The sequence below is a fragment of the Musa acuminata genome, chromosome BXJ3-8, assembly GCF_036884655.1.
Source record: "Musa acuminata AAA Group cultivar baxijiao chromosome BXJ3-8, Cavendish_Baxijiao_AAA, whole genome shotgun sequence".
Classification (NCBI taxonomy): Eukaryota; Viridiplantae; Streptophyta; class Magnoliopsida; order Zingiberales; family Musaceae; genus Musa; species Musa acuminata.
Window position 1 is genome coordinate 46,631,144 of NC_088356.1, and position 24,038 is coordinate 46,655,181.

At 39.3% G+C, this 24,038-nt stretch overlaps 4 protein-coding genes across 5 annotated transcripts; 2 read left to right on the plus strand and 2 right to left on the minus strand.

Annotated features, from left to right (window-relative positions):
• Positions 1–300: 300 nt before the first annotated feature.
• LOC135644930 (uncharacterized) lies at positions 301–4,410 on the plus strand. Its single transcript, XM_065162910.1, has 4 exons — positions 301–633; positions 1,045–1,164; positions 1,270–1,340; positions 3,904–4,410. The coding sequence occupies exons 1-4, from the start codon at positions 490–492 to the stop codon at positions 4,139–4,141; spliced, it is 573 nt and encodes a 190-aa protein (XP_065018982.1). The 5' UTR covers positions 301–489; the 3' UTR covers positions 4,142–4,410.
• Positions 4,411–5,281: 871 nt separating this feature from the next.
• LOC135646053 (glycosyltransferase-like At2g41451) lies at positions 5,282–11,973 on the minus strand. Its single transcript, XM_065165162.1, has 11 exons — positions 11,471–11,973; positions 10,956–11,105; positions 10,778–10,830; positions 9,811–9,919; positions 9,504–9,638; positions 9,385–9,429; positions 8,339–8,526; positions 8,004–8,145; positions 7,673–7,719; positions 6,019–6,106; positions 5,282–5,920 (listed from the first exon to the last, which is right to left on the minus strand). The coding sequence occupies exons 1-11, from the start codon at positions 11,816–11,818 to the stop codon at positions 5,636–5,638; spliced, it is 1,590 nt and encodes a 529-aa protein (XP_065021234.1). The 5' UTR covers positions 11,819–11,973; the 3' UTR covers positions 5,282–5,635.
• A 3,804-nt stretch (positions 11,974–15,777) lies between these two features.
• Positions 15,778–17,984, minus strand: LOC103996113 (large ribosomal subunit protein eL43z). Of its 2 annotated transcripts, XM_009416945.3 has the most exons (5): positions 17,845–17,984; positions 17,227–17,266; positions 17,026–17,114; positions 16,186–16,268; positions 15,778–16,108 (listed from the first exon to the last, which is right to left on the minus strand). In XM_009416945.3, exons 1-5 carry the CDS (start codon positions 17,845–17,847, stop codon positions 16,045–16,047), a joined length of 279 nt encoding a protein of 92 aa, XP_009415220.1. In that variant the 5' UTR covers positions 17,848–17,984; the 3' UTR covers positions 15,778–16,044. The 2 variants fall into 2 exon arrangements, with proteins under 2 accessions (XP_009415220.1, XP_009415219.1); XM_009416944.3 differs by lacking the exon at positions 17,845–17,984 and having other exon boundaries at positions 17,227–17,272.
• Positions 17,985–19,440: 1,456 nt separating this feature from the next.
• On the plus strand, positions 19,441–20,885 carry LOC103996112 (probable purine permease 4). The gene has a single exon (XM_009416943.3). The coding sequence runs from the start codon at positions 19,550–19,552 to the stop codon at positions 20,687–20,689; it is 1,140 nt and encodes a 379-aa protein (XP_009415218.1). The 5' UTR covers positions 19,441–19,549; the 3' UTR covers positions 20,690–20,885.
• The last annotated feature ends 3,153 nt before the right edge of the window (positions 20,886–24,038 follow it).

Below are 24,038 nucleotides of genomic sequence, written 5' to 3' on the forward strand. Positions count from 1 at the left end.
CTTCATCCACCGTTCGATTATCTGAACCCTGTCGAAGATCATGGCATCCGATACACAGAGATGGAGGATAGATTGGTAACTTCAAAGTTGCCTTTCGTTGGGACATGGGCAATCTCCGTCCGCATAGACTATGCGGATACTTAATCCGACGGAGATGTGCCGAGATTGTGAAAAATGTACGGTAGATCATATCCTGCATACTATGCTTCCAAGCCGTGCATAAGCTTTCGATGCCCACTGAAATGATGAAAATAGCCTCGCGCGCCGCGCCCCCGGAGAGAGCGTAGGTGAAGAAGCCCTCGGCGTCCTTCCGGCGCAGGGTTGGGAAGCCCCCTTTATATATTATGCACGTTCATTGCATCCGTCTCACCTCGAGACGGCGGCGAGAGGAGCTCGTGCTACAAGCCGGTCCGACCGGCTCCAGGAAGCGATTTTGGCGAGGAGGAGTGTTTGATTGGACGATCCCGCCGGCTGATCGGTGAACTGGTGATGTCCTCGGTGGCGGCGGCGATCGGAGGGGGCAGCAGCGGGAAGGGTAAAGCGGTCGCCGCGCCGGAGGCGAAGATGAAGATGGAAACGTCGGGGAAACCGATCATCAAGCAGAAATCTGCGGCAGTGGTCGGAAAGCTCGAGGTAAAGATCTTCCCTTTTTTGGGGCGAAAATTGCGATTTTGCTGAAGAATGTGAGTGATCTGTCTCTGTATATTATCGTAGGTCGGACTTCGATTGGATTGCCTAATGTGTGATGACGTGGTTTATCTGATTTGGACTTGGTTTCGATTGAATTTACAGCTTCAAAACGCGAGATTTATACTTGGTTGTGTTTTCCCTGAATAATAATTTAGAATTTAGTGGTTGATTTGCTGATCTTTGGTACCAAATAGTTCGATTCTGGTTTATTTTTAGATCTGCTTCTTCTCAATGTTGATATTCGCCTCCTTTTTCTTCCTTTTTTGTGCTTCTCAGTTTTGTGGTTTTTGAAGCAAAGGATTGCGTTTGTTCATATTCACCTTTGTTGACATTGTGTTTGATACGAATTTTAAGGGAAAAACGGGAATCAGTTCAACCAAAACTGTCACCAAAACAATCAACAAGACGGTCAAAGGAAGAGCAGCGAAAAAAGTATACTCTTTGCCTGGTCAGAAGTACGATCCTCCTGAAGAGGTCTGTGATCTGCGGATTTCTTAGTTCTTCTTTGCTCAAAGTTGCTACGGGCTCAAAGTTCCTTGAGTGCTGTCTCATCCTATTGCTTTCTGATATTAATGACAGAGAGAACCTCTAAGAATATTCTATGAATCCCTATCGGGGCAAATTCCATCAAGTGAAATGGCAGAGATTTGGTAAAGTCCTTTTCATCTTTCGTTTCCTCCAAATTTACTGGTTGCAATTCCTTTGCTGGTTTCTTTGGCTAATACTTCAGCTTCATCCATTAGGTTATGATTGGAAGTTGGTTCTTGCTAAAGCTGAATACCATACTCAGCTCCTCTTGTCTATCTAATTAAAAAATCAAATATATGCATCAAGTTATTTAAATCGGGCATTAGAATGTTTCCTTGCATTGACTTGATGACCGAAATTAAACCGTTAGGTTTAACATATAAGGTTTCAAGAAAAATGCATTGGATATTCAACTCAAGCATTTGATTCTAGAATTTTACGACCTTAATACTTGCTGCTTCGTGTATTGATTCCAGATGTCATGCTTATTTTTTCCCTAAACTTTCTGTTGGCCATCCTTTTCATGTCAGTAATCAACAAGGCTTTAGCTTTATTGACGGGCTTCTTCCATTTGGAAAAGAACATCATCAGATGTGACCAGTATGAGTAAACCCCATCTCAAATGTTTTGTGCTTTTTTTGGAAATTCAGAATTGTATAAAGAACCATTCCCATGACATTGCTCTTTCCTATCCATTTTCAGAGGGATGAAAAATTGACTCTTCTAATAAAAAAGATAAGCTGAGCAAGGCACACCTTTGACTGGTCATGTCCAGTGTTTTGCTACCACAATAGCAGCAATATGGTTTAATCTTTTTGGTGAAATGCCTATAAGCAACAACTATAATTGCAAGGATCACTTTCAACTAATTTAGGTTAGATGCCTCTAAGAAGACACGTTGGTGATTAACGTGCTATATGCACAGTCAATCGATTGACTTCGAGTCCCATCATTAGCATCTAGCACTTGTGATCTTAATGTAGAACATATATGTGGAGTGAAAACTATAAAGAAAAGGAAGTATTTTAGGTTAATTGGATCATCCTCTTCCTCCCTTGAGCTCTATTTAGAATGACTGTCCTACAAAATACACAAACAAATATACCTGTCTATGCAATAGATTCAATGTGAGAAAGTGATGAGGATCTATCCTCTGGTTGTCCAAAGCTGCATCCAATAAACTCAATTGTCATTCTAAGAATGTGTATTGGATATGGGCATACGTGCATAACGTCACACTTTCATACTGTTTCCTGAAAGGAAGTTATCTGAAATACAGACTTGATACTGATTATTTGTTTTAGGATCATTCGGGAAGATTGTCATTTTTCATTGTCCCTTAAATGTCGTCAATAAATACAATGCTTTGTTTCATTTGGATCACTTTGCAACAGAGGATCCAAAGCCTGGTTTACCTAGCCAACATAACAGTAGTTTCTTTCCAAACAACACCTTCACTTTTCTAATGTTGATCCATAATCCTGCTTGAAACTTCATACTTTGGTAGCAAGATGAGCCACCAAATGCTAGTTTCTTTAATAACAAAATATCTTCTTTGGTCATAATCAACAACCATCATGACTGTTCTGTAAACTTCAGACAGATTGGCATCTCTGGCACAGAAAACGAACACTTCCATCAGATATTTTTTTTGCTGCAGACTTCTATACCAGGCTGCAATATAAGTGGTTGAATTTGTTTGACCTGCAATGTGTCCGAGTATTAGAATTAGGCTTAAGTAAGCTACGTGCTTGCTGTCTTTTCTATAAAAAAAAAAGCATACTTTGATTTTTTTTCCAAGAGAATTCAGTCATAGTGCAGTTATTAAGAACAGAACCATGTAGAGATTATCTGCAGCTTGTTACGCTAGGAGATCAAAGATGTGAATGACAAGAACCGAAACAATAACAAATCTAAATAGTATTTGTTTACGGCTGATTTTGTTGGCAGAAGCAAATATCAAGAGGAAGATGAATAATAGAGGAAATATAGAAAGGAAGAAGACAATAGGATAACACAATTTTACTTTAGATTATTGATTATGATTATATTTGTTGTAGACCAACTTATGTGGTATTTTCGCTCAGTAAACCAGCAAGCTCCTCTTTATGTAAATAATACAATGCAATTTATACAGTTAACCACATATTATTAATGCACATAAAGAATGTAGTGTTTTTTTTTTCTGCAGTTTAAAGACAAACGACTTATTTTTCTATTTTGCAAATTCCTAGTAATTGTTTTTGCCTATGTAATGGCAACATTCAGCTCCAATTTTACCAGAAGATGCCATTCTCCACTTGCATTCATAGGCTAAATATTTACACTTAACGAGTGAGTTCCCTTAGTTTGGGTTGTGTATCGTAAAGAAACTAAGATGTATGTTAGGTGTAAACTTGCTTGTAGACCAACATCGGGATATAGTTTTCCTTTCTTTTCACAACACAATGAATATCATCAAATGCATGAAATACCTGCAAATGAAGTATGTGCCTGCTAAGGCAAATGACATGGGGAATGTGTCGTCTGTTTGACTTGTTACACTCATATCATGTTGTGGTTTTGAGTTGTATTATTTCTCCTGTCCCACTTTGACATAGGAATCTGTTGTCTGTTTGATTCGTTACCTGCATATCATGACATGATATTGAGTTGTATTATCTCTCCTGTCCCACTTTGACATAGGATGATGGAACATGGCTTGCTATCTCCTGAAAGGGCAAAGAAAGCATATGAGAGAAAGCAAAGGAGGCAGCAACAACAGCGATTGGGCACACCGATCAAATCCAACAAGCAGGAGAGACCTGAAAGCTCCAAGAAACCACAGGTATCAAAGAATGGAGATGTTAAGGCAAAGAAAAGAGTTAACCATAGTGATGATGATGATGATGATTTTATTGTGAAATCAAAGAAGGCAAAATGACTAACGATGATATGATCTCATCCTATACGTAATCCAATTGTAGAGTGTAGCCTGTTCTGTAATTTCAATTGATAATGTCTGAAGTAGATGATCCATCGTCGTATTCGCCATAAGTGGTGAACGGTAGAAACACAAGAATTTAAGGGAAGCAGAGAGAAACATTGTGATTGATTCATTATGTTTGCTTGTGTCACTAAAGAAAACTTGGACATTGTTTGTAGACTCACTCAAATTTATCTTCAATAAGAATACACTTTTTTCTATTTCAAGATGCTCAGAACAAAGATATGCTTCTATATTTGTATTTAAACAAAATGTGTTCATATTGGTTTTATTTTGATAAATATGTTTCTTAGAATATATTGAATAATGAGTTGAACATATCAGCCATAGGAATGATGCCCAATCACAGGGAAATTGACTTGTGCAAGTGAGAAAGCCGCTAGACCTGTTTGCTATATGTTGATCAAGATTCAATGTCTTTACTGGCTTGTCCATGAGATTTTCCAATCATCAAGTCTGATGCATGAGATAATGTTTTATTAGTAAGATTTACCAAATAAGGATTTGAGATCTCAATATATTATTATTAAATTAGTATTTTGGAAGTAAAAAAAATTAAAATTCTCAATCTTTAGTAGGTGGGTTTAACACACTATTTTGTAAGTGAAAATTTTAAATTCTCAATGTTTTATTAGTAAGATTTACCAAATAAGGATTCGAGATCTCAAACTATTAAAAATTTCTTAGATGAAATTTCAGACTTCAATTCTTAGTAAATGGATATATAAAGTTTCAAATCTTAAACCTTTGATAAGTGAATTTTATACATCACCACTGGACTAATATTGGAAGTTAAGATTATGGATCAATGTAATAATTCCACTACATTTGTAGTGATCAATGTAATAATTCCAGAAACAAGTGCTGCTAATGAATCCGCTAAGCCCCGAGGACCCGTTTAGAGCCTTGATTCTCTCTTGGATATGGATCCAAAGAAGTAGATCTGATGTTATAGCCAAGGATACTGGATCCTCCATCACCTCAAAACCCAATCCAGTAGCTTGAACATGCATCCAACCTCATAAACAATCTAACCAACTTGGCAAAGTTTTGTCAGATAAAACATGAATCGAAGAATAGATCACAAGTTGTTTGCTGTATATTGATATGTAAAAACGTAGATCAGGATGCAATCTTCTATACAAAATAATTATGGAACAGAGTGGGATTGGGACATGAATACAATCAGTTGAATCTACTAACTCAAAAAAGAATAATACTCCCATCCTAGATCTGCCTACCTTCTATAACTCTGAACAAGGGAATATTTAGGGGCAAAAAAATGGAAGGCATTTGTTCCTACAACAAATGGGTTAAAGAACCACAGCATCAAAATTGCTCTCTCTTTCGATCTCTTAAGTGGACCCATAAGGATTCCTGTATTTGTGAAATACATTAGCTTGGAAAGACAATGAATACTGGAGCAGGGTTTCATGTTTCCATTCTCAAATCATCCAAGCTTGGGGGAGACATCGGTGGTACTGCACTCTCAGTACCACCGGCAACCTCCATGATCTTCCTTACAATTGCTTGAGATGAATTCTCGCTGCCTCTCGTCCTTGCTTTCTTGGATCCACCAACACTCAAATCTGGAAGTGCAGAAGTTTTGTTTTGAAGATTCTGGTTGGGTGAATTAAGTTCCTCTTCGGATGAGATTTGAGCAGATGCAATTGCAGAGCTCAAGACACCAGATTCTCTCAGAGTTTGGACAATGACCTACGGATATGCAAAAGAAACCATCAGCAGTCAGGCAGAGACGGTAGTTGGGTATACAAGATGACCCTGGCTTTGGGACATAGAGATCGGTTGGTTACCATCGGCGCATATATGCGTGTCAAGATGCCCTTCCTTAGGAGCTTCAGAGTCAACCGTCTATCGTTCCACACGACATGTTCATTGTACCTACAAAAATGAAGATATTGAGCACATTAAAACAAGAAATAAGATAAGAATTTACCAAAAAAAGGTGATAGTTGGACTTTATGTTATTTTACACAAGCACAGAAAAGAAAAGAAAAAGGACATATGTTACTAGCAAAAAAGGCCAGAAAGTAAGTGCATCAGTTACTTGTTGAATCTGTCACAGATTGGCACCTCAAAAAAGAGAGAAGAACGATAGACCTGGGAGTTTGCGAGAGTCAATAAACTCAACAAGAATCAGAGAATGGGTAGGTTCTCCCTGACTCAAAAAGTTCAAGAACTTTGCACTAACCTCGCTCGTAACCTACTTCAGATGAGGCTAATGCAGGAATTTTAAGCAAAGTATATAATACAAATAAAGAGTCACAAAATACACATTCTAGTTTTGCTTGCACATAGGATTCGCATCTCTAGGCAGTTGGAGTTTCTGCATACTTGTATGGATTACACAAGGAGTCATTGCATGCCAAGAACAGTATTCCTAAACATTTGCTACTATGCATTTCAGGACAATCTAAATTCAAGTTGCACGCATGTGTTCTCACTCATCAGCTCGTAATTTTGATGATCAAATATGCAAAGCATGCATACATGGATTACATATGGCAACATTACTGCCGTACCAGCCAGCATACACCGGTAGGGTACTAGCATAGGACACAGTACACACTGACTAGTTAGGGCATATGTAGCAACAAATAAAACCATGATAGTAAGTTCCTAAGCCATCCTGTCAAACATGTGACAAACATGTGACAAGATACACTTCTCACCATAGTCTCAGTCAACATGGTAGCGATGGAAGCCATGCTCAAAATCATACAAAAAGCACTCAACTAGTCTGTCGGTCAGTTACTGGCTATGCAAATTACATCCTTTAAAACCAACTGTATTTAGTATCACATAAGATTAAAACTAGTCACTAGTCTTGTGAGATAGATCAAATATTACTCAACTATATTAGTCGGGCAACAGAACAGATAAGCATTATATCGATCATATTAACTTTAATAGATAAGGAATAAGGAGACATATCCGTATTATGACAAACATTTCAAATAAATCCACTCTAAGTAGTGAAGACCAAATTAAACATACTTCTCAAGACAAACCAACCTCGGATCTAATAGAATTAACTTCCAACCCCACGATCTTGTTTCTCAAAATCAAGAGTTGGAAATTCTGTAAGCAAAAGTTCATATTAAAGATGTTGGAACTAGCTCTACACTAGTCAATTTCTAGATTATACTGTATTGAGCTGTTCAATTTGCCCCAGACATGAATGAGATTATTGAGTAGTTTCTGTTGGCTCCAAAGAAGAGTCAGCTTCAAATTAAATTTAAATATTTTAGATGCAATCATTTCTTTTTCCCACCAGAAAGAGGCATTCAGGTATGAAGGAACACAATTTTAGAAGTATCTTCTCACAAGATGGTCCTCTAGTTACCGTATGATGCAAAAGAAGCAAATATACATACAGCTCTAATGGGTTATAATAGGAGATTAGAGATTTTCAGTAAAATTATTTAAGAATGTTAAGATAGTTACCAGCGCAACATTTCTTCTTCAGTGGCAGTTGACGCAATAATATAGGCCTGTCATGAGAACATGGAGATTGCTATTTAGTTCAGTTGGCACAGAAGATTGTATCGATAAAGTTACTTGCAAACAATTAATTCAACATGGGGTTGCTCATTTTATGTGATTGGAATAGGGGAGAAGAGACTTGACCTACGTCCAAAGTGCTACAATTGTGCGTTAACATGGTTCATGTACGGAACATGATCCAGTTTGACACCAAAACAGGTACCAGACTAATTGTACATTACCATGGTTCATCTATGGAACATGATGAAAAATAGTACTGGTAAGCACTTACATTTCTGTCAAACTCCAACATGAAGCACCTCTTGACATCCTCCTTTGTTGGCTTGCAATTACACCGATCACGTCGAGATGTCAAATCTGAGAACTTGGGATATGTATAATGCAGGACAGCAGCCTCGTCTAACTTGACCTCACTATAAAGAAAAGGTAACTTTGTGAGGGATAGCACCTGAACTGCCCCAAAATATGTTATTTTAAGTGAAATGCAATGCTTTTCACTGCAAGGCCAGCATGATTTGGGAAAAGCTGAGCACCACTATATGAACTAAACTATGTAATCTGTAAAGTTCAGAATATGCTGCAAATATATGCAACCAAACATTTTACTTTGGGATCTTCATGTAGTTATGCCATCTATGTGCACCATTGGGGCGAAGATGATCTTGAATCCTTGCGGCTGATTTTCCATTTCCGTAAGTTAGGAAGTAGTTGGGATTGCCATTTGCTGCCACTTTATACAAGCCAAAATAAGTTTCTCTTAGTAGATGGTCAAAGTTCTTCTTGAACATGGACACCTGCAGAAAGAACGTCGGATGAGATGGTGACAGGCCTGATAGTGATCGATTCAGTTGCAATAACTAAACAGAGCAGGTACCTTTCTCGAATAAGCTAGTGAACAATCGTGGAACTTTTCAACAAATGATGAGAATTCTGGCTAGTTATTCAAATGAACATATACTGCCTAGATAATCTACTGATAACACCAACACATTTCACCTTATGTCACAGTAGAAGATAGGGTCAATTACTTCAGCAGTGTTTCTGTGTGGAGCCTAATGTTTCAAGAATATACGATGTATATTCTCTGGTAGCAGTGAAATAATTGTCACAGTCTCATATAGCTGCATCTATAAAATGTTTTTAGGTTCCTCAGAGGAATGGTCTAAATTCGAATATATGAGTGCATAAATTGAACTGGAATATACAGAAAGAGTAAAACACATGTTTATGAACCTAATAACAAAATGAGAGGCACCTTCTGCCAATGAAGTCAGCACTAAAAGAAGCCTGCTGATGGCACATAATCAGGAATGACTAGACACCGAAAGGAAGATACACTATCAACACCCACACCATGTGCACCTTAATGTTATTTGGCCAAGGAAGCTTATATAAATTTCCAATGTAGATCTAGCATGGTGAGTATAAAAGAGCCAGATAATGGTATTGGCTGAAGAAAGGGTAGATAAGCAATGTAAAAATATCCAACTCATATACCTCTTTAGGAGTGATACCTCCTATTAATGTTTTGATGTACAAATTGTTTACGTTATTATACAACGAAATATGGGGTGGCATTGAACTATTAACTTCATGAAACATATGGCATATTATGTATACTCAATTTAAAGGAAGAAGGAAAAACCATCTACCTCACTGAAAGGCTCTTTGATGTCATCCCGCTCAACACTACTTTCCTGGAACCAAAAACAAATATCAGATATACGATGGATCATCATAATTCACTATAAATAACTATTTATCCACTTACATAATTTGGAAAGATAACTATGTCCACATTGGCAGGGACATCAGAGAGCAACCTAGTTAGAGAGTATTCCGCGGCACCAGCTGGATGTATTAATTCATCAGTGTCAAGATGAATGATCCAATCCATGCCAGTATTCTGTACAAGAAAAGAAAAGGAAGTTACCTTTTAGAAGATATTAAACTTAATTATTCTTTAAGTTTGTGCATGCGGTGATGAGCCTAAGTGCAACTAATAACATGCCAAAATAATTCCTGCCTTCCACCGCAAACATGCTTAATGCAAAAAATAACAATGAAAGTGTCCATACCCGTGCCATCACTATTGCCATCTCCATGTTAAGTGATTGCTTGACAAAGAGTTCATAGTTACAAGGCTTGTAGAAAAAGCCTGCCAACCAAGTCTCGTTCCAAATACGGCTGCATGATAGAGGGAAATGGACCATAGCCGGTAGTCCAAAACTCATTACAAGATGTGACATTACAAAAATACAGGTAGCAAACAGTTTCACAAGTTTACAAATGGAAAATAGTAACCATGCAGCTCTAATCTTCGATATGTGGTATATGCTTTGAGACCTCCTGTTTCTAGCCTAGAGTAAAAGAAACTATTAAACATGCCAAAGAAAAAAAGGTTTCCAGAGAAAGGAAAAGTTTCCAGGGAGAAAGGAAACCCAAATCAAGAAAGAGGTAAATTGCTTATACTAATTTCCAACACTAAATAATTTTATGCAATGCCGTTAGGTAAAACACTTTTGGTTAAATATTTCTGAACTTTTTTGGCTTTCCAAATTTTAAACCTCCATAAAGCTCTTTTGCTGTTTTATAAAGAAACATTCTTCATTCCTATTGTCAAAAAGACATCAAATTTCATCTGAATATGAGCAAGGTATGCTAAAAAAAAATAAGAAAGCAAAAAATTCGTAGGCTGCAGCTGACAAATTTATCTAAAATTTTAACTCGTGTAGTTCTTCAGTGTGTAGGAGGAGTCTAAATATCTATCTATCTATTAAAAGCCAACATCATAGCAATATGGTAAGGCTTCAAATTCAGGTTTTTAGATGAAAATAGTCTAAAAGATGCTCAACTGTTGTCAATTATCGGAAAATTGACTTGTGCAAATTTTGGTTATGAACATATGGTGAAATGAGTCTCGGTTACTTAACGTTCAAAATAATAATCTCTTTTACTTCTTTTATGCTGTAACATAAAGTAAAGCTGCTATTATTTTCTATTTTTGTGAGACTAAATAACGAAAGAGGAAGTTACAAAACTAACCTTTTTGCTTGTTTCTCCTCCAGTTCTCCAGTTCTGTATACGACTTGTACCCCCTGCCAAGTGCCAACACAAAGACTCGACACTGAGGTCAGAGCATCTTGCACAAGTTGAAGGAGACCTTTTGAATCAATGAGAATATTCTTGAATGATCTTTAAAAAGAAACAGATATTAACTTACCGGTATGGATACAAGAACAGCCGAAACATGAGGTTTTGCAGCCTTCCCTTCAACAAACAGAAGAAACTGTGATACGCCGAGGACCTTGTGATAAAACAACCAAGGTAGGATCTGCTCTAAACCAGCCGAAGTGCTTGTTGTTATACATATCTGCAAATTGAGGCATAGGCTGCTTGATTCAAGTACCAAACACAATCTTTTCCATTCATAGTCGATGAACAAATCAGTCGAAGGTTAAGAGCATGCCACATAATGCATCAAAACAAATAAACACTAAACTAATAGATTAAACGTTGCCCATTCTTGAAATGTGATCTGATAACTATCCATCGTAGAACCCACAGATCCCTTTCTTAAGAGAAGGACATAAATAATTGAGATCCCGAGCAAAAAAGTAGTAGATCCTCAATAGTTCCTAAATCTTTAAGGAGTTCCCAGTTCCGGCTTCCTAGTCTATCCATCTCTCCGAGTCAAAAGGCAACACGAAAACCACTCAGAAACGGGAAAGACCTCACCTTCGGCTTCAGATCCTTGTCCAAATCAAACTTCCAACCGCGATAGTACGGGAAGGAGGGCGACGAGCTCCCGCCGAGGATCTCCACGCAGTCCGAGGCGGAGCGCGCTGCGACCGAGGGCACGGGCGAGCTAAGGGAGCTGTTGTCCATCCCGGGGAACACCCGGGCATCCGCAGCGGGCCACCGCGACGCCGGGTCGTCGACGCCACCGCGCCACTGGAGGACGAACGCGAGGGAGGCGAGCGCCAGGGGGAGCGCCGTGAGGAGGAGGAGGATGCGGGAGGCGAAGCTGTGGTGGGTGGCGGAGGACGCCGGCGGCGGGCGGTGGAACGTGCCGAGAGCCGCCATCGGAGTCGTCGAGCGGAAATTTGGGAGACAAACACGAAGTAAAATGTCAGTAACAGATTTATTTATCGGGGGAGGGGAGTGCGGGCGAAGCGAATTGGCTTCTGGTGATCCGCCGGAAGACTTTTTATTGTGTAACCGGCGGCCACATTAATGGATTATATTAGCGTGTGGGCAAAGAGGTAACCATCATATACTGTTCTTATTGGGAGCTGAAACCACCGAAAGCAGAGCTAACGGACAAAGAACAATCGAATGCGCCGTTATCACCGAGAAAATGTAAAAACAAATTGTTAATCTCTATTATTTACATTTAAGTTAATTAATTGTTGGTCGAAACTCTAATTTATATTATTAATATCTTTTAAGCGTTTACTAAAATACTTGAGTAGCATAGAAATCTATAGTTCCATTTTAGTAGTAAAATGGACAACAATAAAACCGTTAGTCTTAGTTATTTAAGATCGGTTAAATTTTATGTTAATAAAATCTTAGAACCTAAACTAACGTAATCCTTCAATTTTTTAGGCCAGTTACACCCAACTTATTTACATTTATTATAAATCCACCCAAGAATTGTGATGGTGGGACTCACAGGTTACATACTCGAAGAACCGGCTCTTTTGGGATTTAAAGACCGAGAAGCCCTCTCGAGACATGGTGGACCCACAAGCATAAGAGCTTTAAGGGAATCCAACAGGACCTCTATAGAGACATATAGATACTGTTTTCCTGTGAGCTTGGCACATAGTTACCACCACTGTTATCACAAAATAAAAATAAAAATTGTTTACTCATAAATAAAATAAAAATATTTCAACTGCAAGATGAACAGTAGTGTTCTGGCAGCAAAAGATTATTCAGCACTGATGCAATTAAACCCTACTCGAATGGGGTAAAAGCTAAGAATCTATACCAAGATTCTGTGGTGCTCACATCCAGGTTGATCCCAATGAGGTTGAGATGTCTGTCCACCTCAAATTAAATTAATATTATCAAACATATTTTATTGTAGCTAATGATACTACAAAAGGATCAGATGTATCAGTCTCAAGAGACAACTCAAATGTCCACATTCCAGGAATTAACAACAAGAGAATACAGAAGCAAATTAGGCAATGGCACAAATACTACCAAAATGCAACAGAAAGCAATCCAAAGTAAGCTACTGTAAAATATAGACTATATACACACTCGATGATGATGAAAAGATTATATATTGGTATGGACCATAGAATTCATAAACTACACATGTAGCTTACTGGTCAAAATCCGATGAATTAAGAAGATCAGCCTGCCAAGAAATGAACCTGCGCGGCGTGACTTCAGCTTTATATCTGTTAATCAGGTGAAAAACTAAAACCAAAGTTCTAAGCCTCATCAAGAATTGGGAGACAAAACTTGCAACAAACATGAGGTGTATTTCTCATCTACTTACATGCATAAGTTTTTCAACCATGAAACAAACTCAAGTTTCGGTGACATAGTTATATCAGCACCTGCTTAAGAAACATCATGGCTATGGTTTAAGATGCATCTGCCATGACCACCAGGAAAATTCAGCCAATGCATAACCAATTGCTGATCAATTTAGATTGGTAACAAATAACAAGCAGTGATGTTGTGGTTATCAAGTCATAATTATTTGGAGCAAAAAGAACATTAAGAAAACACAGGTAAACATATACATATCAAATGTACCTACCATAAAGAGAGAACAAATCATGTACAGAAACATATAGGCTTTATCTATCAGAAAATATACATATTGCAAGGATTGCGCGATGCTGAGCACTTCATAAGCACATGGACTCGAGCACTTTCTTGAATCTCAAATTACATACCAAGCTGACCGTATATGAGCAAGACGCAAGTCAACATGGCTGGAAATGGCCAAAAGCTACAAGCTGATTGCTCAAAGGTGGCAACTAATTGGCCAGGGGATAGATAGATAATCTCCCATCGGTCCTCGACACAACATCAGCCAAATACAAACCAACCTAGAAAACAAAAAAATTATCAGTTCAAACCACCGTCACAAATGTTAACAGCTAAAAGTCCTTACATTTGCTTATACTGATACACAAATATCTAAAAACCAATCCGTGAGGCAAGATTGCAGGACTAAACATTGCAGCGCGTAATGGAAACAAACAAACAAATTTGTTGCAACAAGTTTGCACACTAGATAGCTTTTACTTTTACTTTCAATCAAAAGTGGATTTTATAATTTAGCAAGCCAAACCAACAAGTTTTTACTCCAGCAGTAGATGCAATCTCCAATTAAGAATTTATCATGACGCCAAAAACTTCCGCTATGAACTACTTATTGGCCGCGACCGCTATCTACTTCTAGCCTTTTCTGGAGTCCACAAACAAGTAGGGGTTACTTGAGTCCTCCATGGCAAACATGCTTTTCGCAATACATATCTTGGTGCAGGAATGTCTTCCCTGATCACCACTTCGAACTCGCACCATAGTGAAGTCTCACTGATATCAATGCCATTCAAAGTCAAACTAACCAACAATCGATTCTTTTGCAAGGCAATTCTTACTGGATGCCTTGAAAACAGTAGTTTTTAACATTCAGCCACTAATTTCCATTCCTACCGATCACATCATAATCACAATGCATCCATCTCCGCCACAATAATCTTTAACACGGATGCCTATAAACCGTAAGAACGAAAAAGAATGCAACAAAGAATCCACTGAAACAGAAGAACGATTTTACGGAAACGAAAACGCATGGGTTTCGACATCATCAGTTGCAATGTCCCGCATACTACCACGTCACATGCGATTAACTGAAAGGGAAAAACTATGGGAATCAGCCAATAATTACAAGTGAACATCGACCATGTTCAATACTGTGATTCATGAACCGGTGTGGTGACCAAAGAATCATAATATAACAGCCGCACAACAAACAAGATTGGCAAGAAGCAATTTCTTGTTGGATCCACACAGGGGAAACCTAAATTGAGTTCTTGAATTCGAAAAGAGAACCCCCCCACCCCCCAAAAAAAAGAGAGAGAGATACAGCGGACCGCAGGATCATCCTGTTCAAGAACCGAGAAACAAGAAGATCTGATCCGAGAAAGAAATCGAAAGAGGAGGAAACACACAGGAAGCGGCGACGAGCGGGAGCAGGAAGTCGCGCACGCAACAGCTTAAGGGGTTTGGGGGTAATTAGAGCTCCGGCGACAACACGAGACTCCCCTTCTTATGTTTATTATTTACATTCACATGAATCATATAATATATATATATATATACAAAAATTATATTCATTTTCCATAAATTATATGCTCGTATTTAATATCTTTTAGAGGGACAAACACTAATAGATTATATATATATATATATATTTCTCACTTCCTTTTATCATCCAAAAGAGAAATGCAGCATAAAATCACAAATATGATTACGAATATCTCTGTTTAATGATTTGATACATTTTCTATTTGTGACATTCCATCTCTTGCTTATTTGTCTTGTAAAATTATAAAAGTAAGTTGAATTCATCAATTTTCATTAATTATGACCTTAGTGACAATTTATATAGGTACAAAATATCATTAGTTTCTGGTCAATATTAATTAGTATACACTGCCACCAAGAAAAACAATTCATTAGACAGATTTCGGGCTACAATTGATATGAAAATAGTAAGATGCAGTCCTATCTTGCATTTGCTGTTTTTTTCTAATCACATGATATATGAATTAGTCACTGTTTCGTATCACTTCACACAACAAATAGACCTGTAGTTAGAACAAATTCAAAATTATAATGTGCTCAATTCAAACTAATAGACTTTGGTGACCAGAAGATGTGTTAACATTCCTTCTCTAAAGTAGGTCAGAGAAGCTATGCCACTGGAAAAAATTTGCTGGTTGTAAAAAGAAAGAAGCTTGTTTATGGGCATAATATTAACAGGATCTACCACAAACTAAACATTAAAAAAAATCATCCAAAAGTAATCAGATGCCTAAAGAATTGTTTTTCTTCTAGTCAGCACAACAAAGAGAATTCCATGGTTTCTGCTGCAAGAAAAACTGAGTTTGCAAAGTCAAAGTATATCTCCTGGCAGTAGCATGCTTCAAAAATACTAGATTTAGCATATCCATATTTATCAAAGTTTCTCATATATAATAATAATAATAATAATGCATCGCTGATCCAAACTAGCACTTGAATTGCATGAATGCACAATCCTCAGCTCTTCACCCTTCGGTTTGTTCTCTCAGTCGACGAATAGTGCTCCTCACAGTAACAGCACTAGCAGTGCTGCAAGCAATTGCAGTACCAAAGCGTAAGAAAGAGATTTGTATATTTAGATGGGTAAGAAGATATCATGTACTCACTTCAACGTGTAAGCACCGCCTGCTTTGACCTTCCCACAATCCTTGCAGCCCCAAATCCCAACTGCTTTTCTTTTCACGGCATACTAAAAGAAACCAAAATCAACATGTTTCATTGGCAAGAACTTAAAATAGATAGAAGAAAATTGAATCTATAATAAATAAGTTCTACTAGCAAAAAGATAACCAGGATTAGAATTCATATCATAAACATGTCGACAAAATAAGCCCAATGCAAAGTACATAACTTCAACTGATGATATATCATTAATCCTGCAACGCCCATTAGCCATTTAAACATAATGTAGTCCGTGTCATGATAAATTATGTGTATTTTAACTTGAGATGCATGCTCACCACCAAGATACTTTGAAATCACACCCTTTGCAGCACTTAGGAGAAATATAAGTCACATACAATCTTCTTGAACAGTAAAGTAACAAGAAGCAACAAAAAATATCTAAGCCACACAAAAGAAACTGAGTTACACCAAAATATTCAGCCTTTTGGAATATTCACAATCATCAGGATTATACATAACATTGACAATCATTTACCAAACTCGAGACAAACTAATGAACAAAACATTTTATATCTGAACAATGTCATTGGAAGGAGAATGGCTAAGATTTTAATCAAACTCATCAATCTCTACATAAAATTATCAGTTTAAACGAGTAGATAGCAAGCCTCTAGTTATCCTATCATTCCAGCTAATCCAATCCATTACATTATCAGAAGGAGAAGCTAATTGTCAAGCTGACACCATAAGCATTTATGATGAGAGTGTTATAAGGACACCTTAACAATAAGCAAGAACATTTGAAGCAAAGGAATTCACACCTTCCCACAGAATTCACAGAAGTACTTTGCATGCTGAGAAACTTCCATTTTCTTGATTTGCTTCCGCAAACTTGCACCATATCTGGTACCTGAAACACACAAAAACAAAACATAAACACAAAACAATGCAGTTGAAAACTAATAATAGTTCTTGCATAAGCAAGACCAGAATCTCAGCATAGACCGAGCCATATCTCATACCATATTTGCCAACTATTCCAGCCTTCTTGGTGCGCTTCGTCTGCATGCCAATGAGAGAAAAGGTAGACACCATCAGAGGAAGAATTTGACAAGTGAAGGTACATGGCAACACTACTAGTCCAAAACACAAAGAGCCAATGCAATGGTGATTTGAGCACACAAACATAGAAGAAGTTTGCCGAGTTAACTATATAAGAAAACGCATCTGGTGCACGGACAAGGCAGCAATATCCAAATGGAATCTTCACGATCCATAAAAACATTGTCTTTTGCACTAATTTAAGGGTGAACTAAAAAAAAAAATCTCAAATGTTAACTTCCTCGACGACCACCCTATACAAAACCCCTTTGAATATAAAAGCCACTACAAAGCTACATTTCATAAGCATGCCCCTTGTGCTCTACATTTGAGAAGCTCTTCTGCAGGAGTTGAAGAACTAGAAGCAAACATCACGTCCAATCATTTCGCTTAACTAATAAAACATCAGTTTACATCAATATAAAGGTACATCCAAACAAAAAGTTCATAATTTTCGATGCAACACAAGATTAGCACTAAAGCCGGAAAGGATTTAATGGAGAAAGATACCGCGCTTACTGCGCGAACGAGGAGCTCACCATCGTGAAGCGTACGACCGTCGGGTCCTGCCTTGTTCCGACGGTCTAAACGCCGAGGGAGAGAACTCCAGAGAGCAGACGAGAGCGCCGGCCGCCATCTCCCCGTCGCTCGCCCTTTATACCCAAAACCCTAATCCGGGGTAAGGAGCATCAGCAACGGGCGGGATCCACCGATCGGGGCCGTCGGATGTGACAAGGACGCGACTTGGATTTGAAGCATAGTACATACGATCTCAACCGTCCGATTGTTAGAGATGCGTGCATAGCCCGATTGGCCTCTATGATCGAACGATGGACTAAACCAAACATTATTTAACCTCACACGAAGACTAATGACGTAAGACCGAATACAAATAAATAATATATAATGTATGATTGTGTCATATTAGAGTCTCACAATAGAGATTACATCAATTTAAATGTGATTATCGATCCAACACGAAATTAATTGGACCCTTTTTATTCATATTGATCATAATACATTTAAACAAAATTATTTTTACTTACTTTTGAGGATAATTTATTTTCTAACAAAAAATAAAGTGCATTCTCAAGAGTGAATTGACTTTTTTATATATATATTCTTATTGTTGACTTCTCCTAACATCTATCTAACCATCATTGTTTTTTCTTCTTCTTTTGTTATTGTCCTTTTCATGGTTATCCCTTTTTTTTCCCACAATCATTTTCCCGGTCTCTTATCACCTCACATAGTGTGATGCCGACGTATTATTCAAATAGTCAACTTATTATTATTTGAATTTATATCATAATAGTCATAAAATTTTATGAATTGATCAGACAACAAAGTCTCATTTTACAGCTATATTTTGTGTATAGATTTTTTAGTATAATTTTTTAATTCTATACAATGTATAAAAAAAATCATTTTAAATGTTTCTCGAGAAGTATCTTAATTTTCAGAAGTTTCAAACATCATTTTTTTTTCTAATATATAGAATTTTCTTTTACTCTTTTCTATAGAGCGATCTAATTATAATATTTTTGATAAATATTATAAAAATTATTATGATTGTAGTATTTTAACATCATGTTGCAAGAGCAAGAAAACATTATAATGTAGTAAAAAAATATTATAATATAAATTTTTTTTATACTAAGTTATAGTATTTGTTAGTGTTATTGAAAACATTGTGATGTGGATTCATAGGAAAAAGAACGGAAAGAAAGGGAAAAGAAATATATATATATATATATACTCCGGCAGGTGTGTTCTTTTAGTCTTGTCGTGTTGTTGTTGCGGCGAGGACGGAGGGCATGCGGGCTCGCACTTCGTCGACTGCCTCTCCCAAATGCGCTTTCCTCACCAATGGCCCTTCCTGTGGGTTTCCTCCTCCGTTCCCACTTCATCTTAAACAACTCCGGTGGCTGCTACTAGACGGCCCCAGAATATTGTATATTCCCACTTCGATTCAATCACGTCACATGCACAGATCAACGAAAAGCTACAGAGGAAAGGAAAGGAAAGGTAAGGGAGGGGAAAGAGAAGAGAGGAGAGCGTGTGAGAGAGAGAGAAAGAGGGAGAGGAGAATCCACGTCCGTGGTATTATATATGTGCACAGTGCAGCAAAAAGCATGCCAACCCACGCTTATAAGACGTAAACGCTCGCTCGGAGGAGTATTCCCAAGGCAAGAGCACGGAAGTGATCCACCTCTTGCCTCTCCTCCTCTCGATCCGCGTCTGATGGCAAACCTCGCCCCGAAGGAAGCCAATCGCCCCCGGCTGGATGAAGAAAGCAGAGGAGGCGAGGTGGCGGAGGCCGCTCTGGCGACACGCGAAGCGGGGAACCGGTGGTGGAGGTCGAGAAAGCTTCTCTTGGCCGCCAACTACACGATCCTCTTCGTGGGCTCCCTCTCCTCCTCGCTCCTCTCGCGATACTACTTCGTCCACGGCGGCTCCAACCGGTGGGTCTCCACTCTGGTTCAGTCGGCCGGGTTCCCCTTCCTCCTCCTTCCCATATGCCTCGCCTCGTCTCCCTCCTCCCGTCCTTTCTCCGGCCTCACTCCGCGCCTCCTCTATCTGTCCCTCTTCGTCGGCCTCCTTTTGGGCGTCAACAACCTGCTCTTCTCCTGCAGCGTGTCCTACCTGTCGGTCTCCACTTCCTCGCTGCTCCTGTCGTCGCAGCTCGGCTTCACGCTCCTCCTCTCCGCGCTCCTCGTCCGCCATCCCTTGACCTTCTCCAACCTCAACTGCGTCGTTCTTCTGACCCTCAGCTCCGTCCTCCTCGCCTTGAACTCGAAACACGACCGCCCCGACGGCGTCGACCGGGCCCACTTCTTCCTCGGCTTCGCCGCCACCCTCGGCGCCGCGGGGCTCTTCGCGGTGTACCTCCCGCTCATGCAGCTGGTCTACCGCGAGGTGAGCGGGTACCGGATGGTGGTGGAGGTGCAGGTGCTGATGGAGGCGGCGGCGACGGCGCTGGCGGCGACAGGGATGTTCGCCACCGGCGGGTGGCGGAGGGAGGGCAAGTGGAACCTCGGCGTCGCCCGGTACTGGGTGGTGGTGGCGGCCACGGTGGCGGCCTGGCAGCTCTGCTTCTTGGGCACCGCCGGTATGGTGTACCTGACGTCCTCCGTGAACAGCGGCATCTGCATGACGGCGCTGCTGTCGGTCAACGTGGTGGGCGGCGTGCTGGTGTTCGGCGACGCGTTCGGCGGCGGCAAGGCCGTGGCCATGGCGCTCTGCATCTGGAGCTTCAGCTCTTACCTCTACGGAGAGTACAAGAAGAAGAAGGAGGAGGAGGTGGTGGTGGCGGCGGAAATTGCGGAAGGCAAGGAGGAAGATGATAGTGGGGGGAGTGCAGCGGGCGATGGCAATGCATGAACAGTGCAAAGATGCTTCTTCCTTTTCTTTCTTTCTGCATCATAATTTTGTCCCTAAGTGTAATGGAAGCTTCCTGTATTATAAATGGGTGCAAAGTATTAGTAGTGGGCAGTTGGCTCAGATATTGGAGGTGGTTGCCTGAGACCTGTCAGGTTGAGAGAGAAAGCATATGTTACACTAATGGGTGGGCTTTACATCTGGCAGCTCCTCCTCCCCTTGTCCCTCTCCTTCCAAGGTTTACTTTTACCTTCCCCACCTCAATCCAACGAGGAAAGCCACGCGAGTGTCATCCGCGCTCTCATGTTCTCTTTTCTTTCCTGGGTTCCACGTCTCAGGCTATGTCAACCCCTTCTTCTTCTTCTTCTTCTTCCTCCTCCTCCCCGCCGCGGCTTTCACCGGAATCCGCCTGCGATCGTAATATACCCATACGATGCGTGCATCATACATGCACACCTAAAGCATGTTTGGCCACAAATAAAAACTCAGCATTGTCATGATGATCCATCTACTTGTGCTCCAGGCAATGATTCGAGATTAAAAAGGTACCAACAGAGCGATGCTTTTCGAAAGTGGGCAATAAGCACGGCCTTTAGCTTTATGCTTGGGCAATTAGCATCTCCGAATGGGGAGAATGTGGAGCAGCAAGGTGCAGTAAAACACTGGCTTCGATCGCCGTGGAGTGAGGCTGCAGGGAGAGGGAGAGGGAGAGGGACCCCAAGGAGGATCATGGGAGATGAACAGTACAAAACCCTAATCAGGTTTGACCAAAGCCATACGTAGTGGCATGTGACTCCCTTTGTACTTCAAATTTTGTGGCGTTTTTTTTTGTTTCTTGTGGCCCTCTTTATTCCCTCCTCTTTTGGTGTGACAAGCAGCTCCACTTCAGGTTGTGTGACATGCACCACAATCCATCAGTTTACTTTTTTCTGGATTCGTATTTTGCCTCTACCAGCGAATGGTCGATGGATAGATATAGGTCTTGACCTTGTCGAACCTCTCTCTCCTTTCTTCTTCTTCTTCTTCTTTCTTCTTCTTCTTCTTCTTTCTTCTTCTCGGGCATATCCTTTGAGATTCTAGCTAGCATATATAGTAGATATATCTAGAGACAACCTGTGCTTTCGAGATATTCTTCTCGCTAGCTGCTGTAGACCAATGGCTGCAAGGAGGGTGTCCAGACTTGGGAGGAAGATATACATGATCTGCCAGCACTAGATGATATTTTTCTTTGGGTCTCTTCGGATAGGAAAGGTGTGCTCGATTCCCATCATCATGCCTGATGGATAACGAGTGTGATGAGCAGTTGCTTGGTGGATTAAGCTTGGGTGGTGATTAGGGTTCACTGTGGAGGAAGATGGATGAGGAGGCAGCCAATGGGTAGGTCTGCTTTCCCGAGTGAGAGATGATGGAGGAAGACAACAATGATAACAGAACCTTATTGTTTAAAGATTCTTGTGTACTTGGCTGCATCATTTCATGGAAGAAGCAGTGCTGAAGCCGAGGGGGATGAACAAGTGGGAATTCTTATATATAATATATATATAATGTTATTTGAGGTGGAATAAGGCATAATCTTGTGATGGGTGGTGTGGTAGACTTTATGAAGGTGCCAATGGGAGGGAGATATGGTGTGTGAAGCCATTGTCTTAGCCACACCAAAAGGAGAAGTCAGATGAGGATGTGAGAGTGGGCAGACATGAGTGCACTTTTTCTTTTTCTTCTTCTTCTTCTTCTTCTTCTTCTTCTTCTTCTTCTTCTTCTTCTTCTTCTTCTTCTTCTTTCTTTTTTTTATTATTATGTGCAAAAATATTGGAGTCATGGGGAAGGAAGCACCAAAGGGTCATTTATGTGGTCACTTCAACTCCACTTCTCAAAAGTTTATTTTATTATTATTTTTTCAAAATCAAAATAACTATAAATCACTAAATTAATCCCAAAAAAAAAAAAGTTACACCAAAAGCAAAATGAGTCAACTCCGATAATTATATCGTTCTTTACTAACAAATGCTAGCCAGTAAGCATTATTCTTCTCTTCTCTTCTCTTCTCTTATCTACACGACTAAGCATATCCTTTTGAAATCTTGATTCTCAAATACTTTCATAATAGTATAATTCAGCATTAGACTCCACTGCCAGTTTGAAGATTCCTTCCATGCTTAATCGTAAATAACTTCGCTCTCGAATTAATTATCTTCCATGCATTATCTCGAACGAAGGAGGAAACCTATCTCTCCTTTGCCTTTCTACATGTCAAAAGCACTATCAAAAGTAATCGATTATTCCCTAAACATCTCTTAGACAGCATCAAAACTTCACAATATAATATATAATAAACTAAAGCTTTGCCTCATTACGGGCTTTTCATATCAATAGCCAATCGAGGTTGTCAAAAGACCATAGCTGGTTTTAGTGAGGTCGTTCCCCTCTCTCTCTACCAAGCCTCGTCGACTCTCCACTCCATGCCTCGCATGCAAACCAGCATTCAAAGAAAACATGGTCCTGCACGTCCACACAACACACAAGCTGCAACATCACAAAGACTCAAACCATTGCCAGTCTCCCAGTTGTTGGAAGCCTATATAGCTCAGCAGTTTCCAAAGCCTTTCCTAACATTTCTCACTTAAACCATTGCCACTCTTAATATCCCTTAACTTAGTTGATGGTTGTCCTTTGAGGTCAGTCTTCCAAATCTGTCTGTCATATCTATCTCCCAAAAACCATCCCTGATCAAATCAAATACTAAGGCATTCTCAAAACAGTAATCCATATTCAAAATAGATTATTTCAATAAAAGTGAAATATAAACCTTATACCAAAAATATTTTAGATTTACCCAGATTATTATGTTGATTTGTAAGAACCTTATACACCTTGAAAATACCCTTAATGGCTTTACAAAATCTCCTATTGGTCCTAAAACACACCAAGATATCATTTGTATACATAAACGTAAGAGATAAATATCTAATTCTTAAATTTAAATGGGGGAAAATAAATTATCATCAACTGTCTTATAAAACAAGCATGAAAGAATATGGGCAACAATAATGTAAAAATAAGATGATAAAGGATCTTCTTGTTGCTCTTAAAGTATCTCAAGCCCTCTCTATTAATAAGATAAGAAAAAATAGGAATAGAAATACAAACCTTAATTTAAGACATAAATTATTATGAAAACTCTAAAAGCTCAATAGCATGCAGAATGACATTTTTCTCCAAATAAATTTTAAACACAATCGAATATTGAGTGGGTCATTTGCTAGGCAATTAATATAGCTGATTACTCTATACTAATTAAATTATTCGATTGAGGTTTAATGGGAGAAGCTAACAACTTAGACCAGAGTCAGTA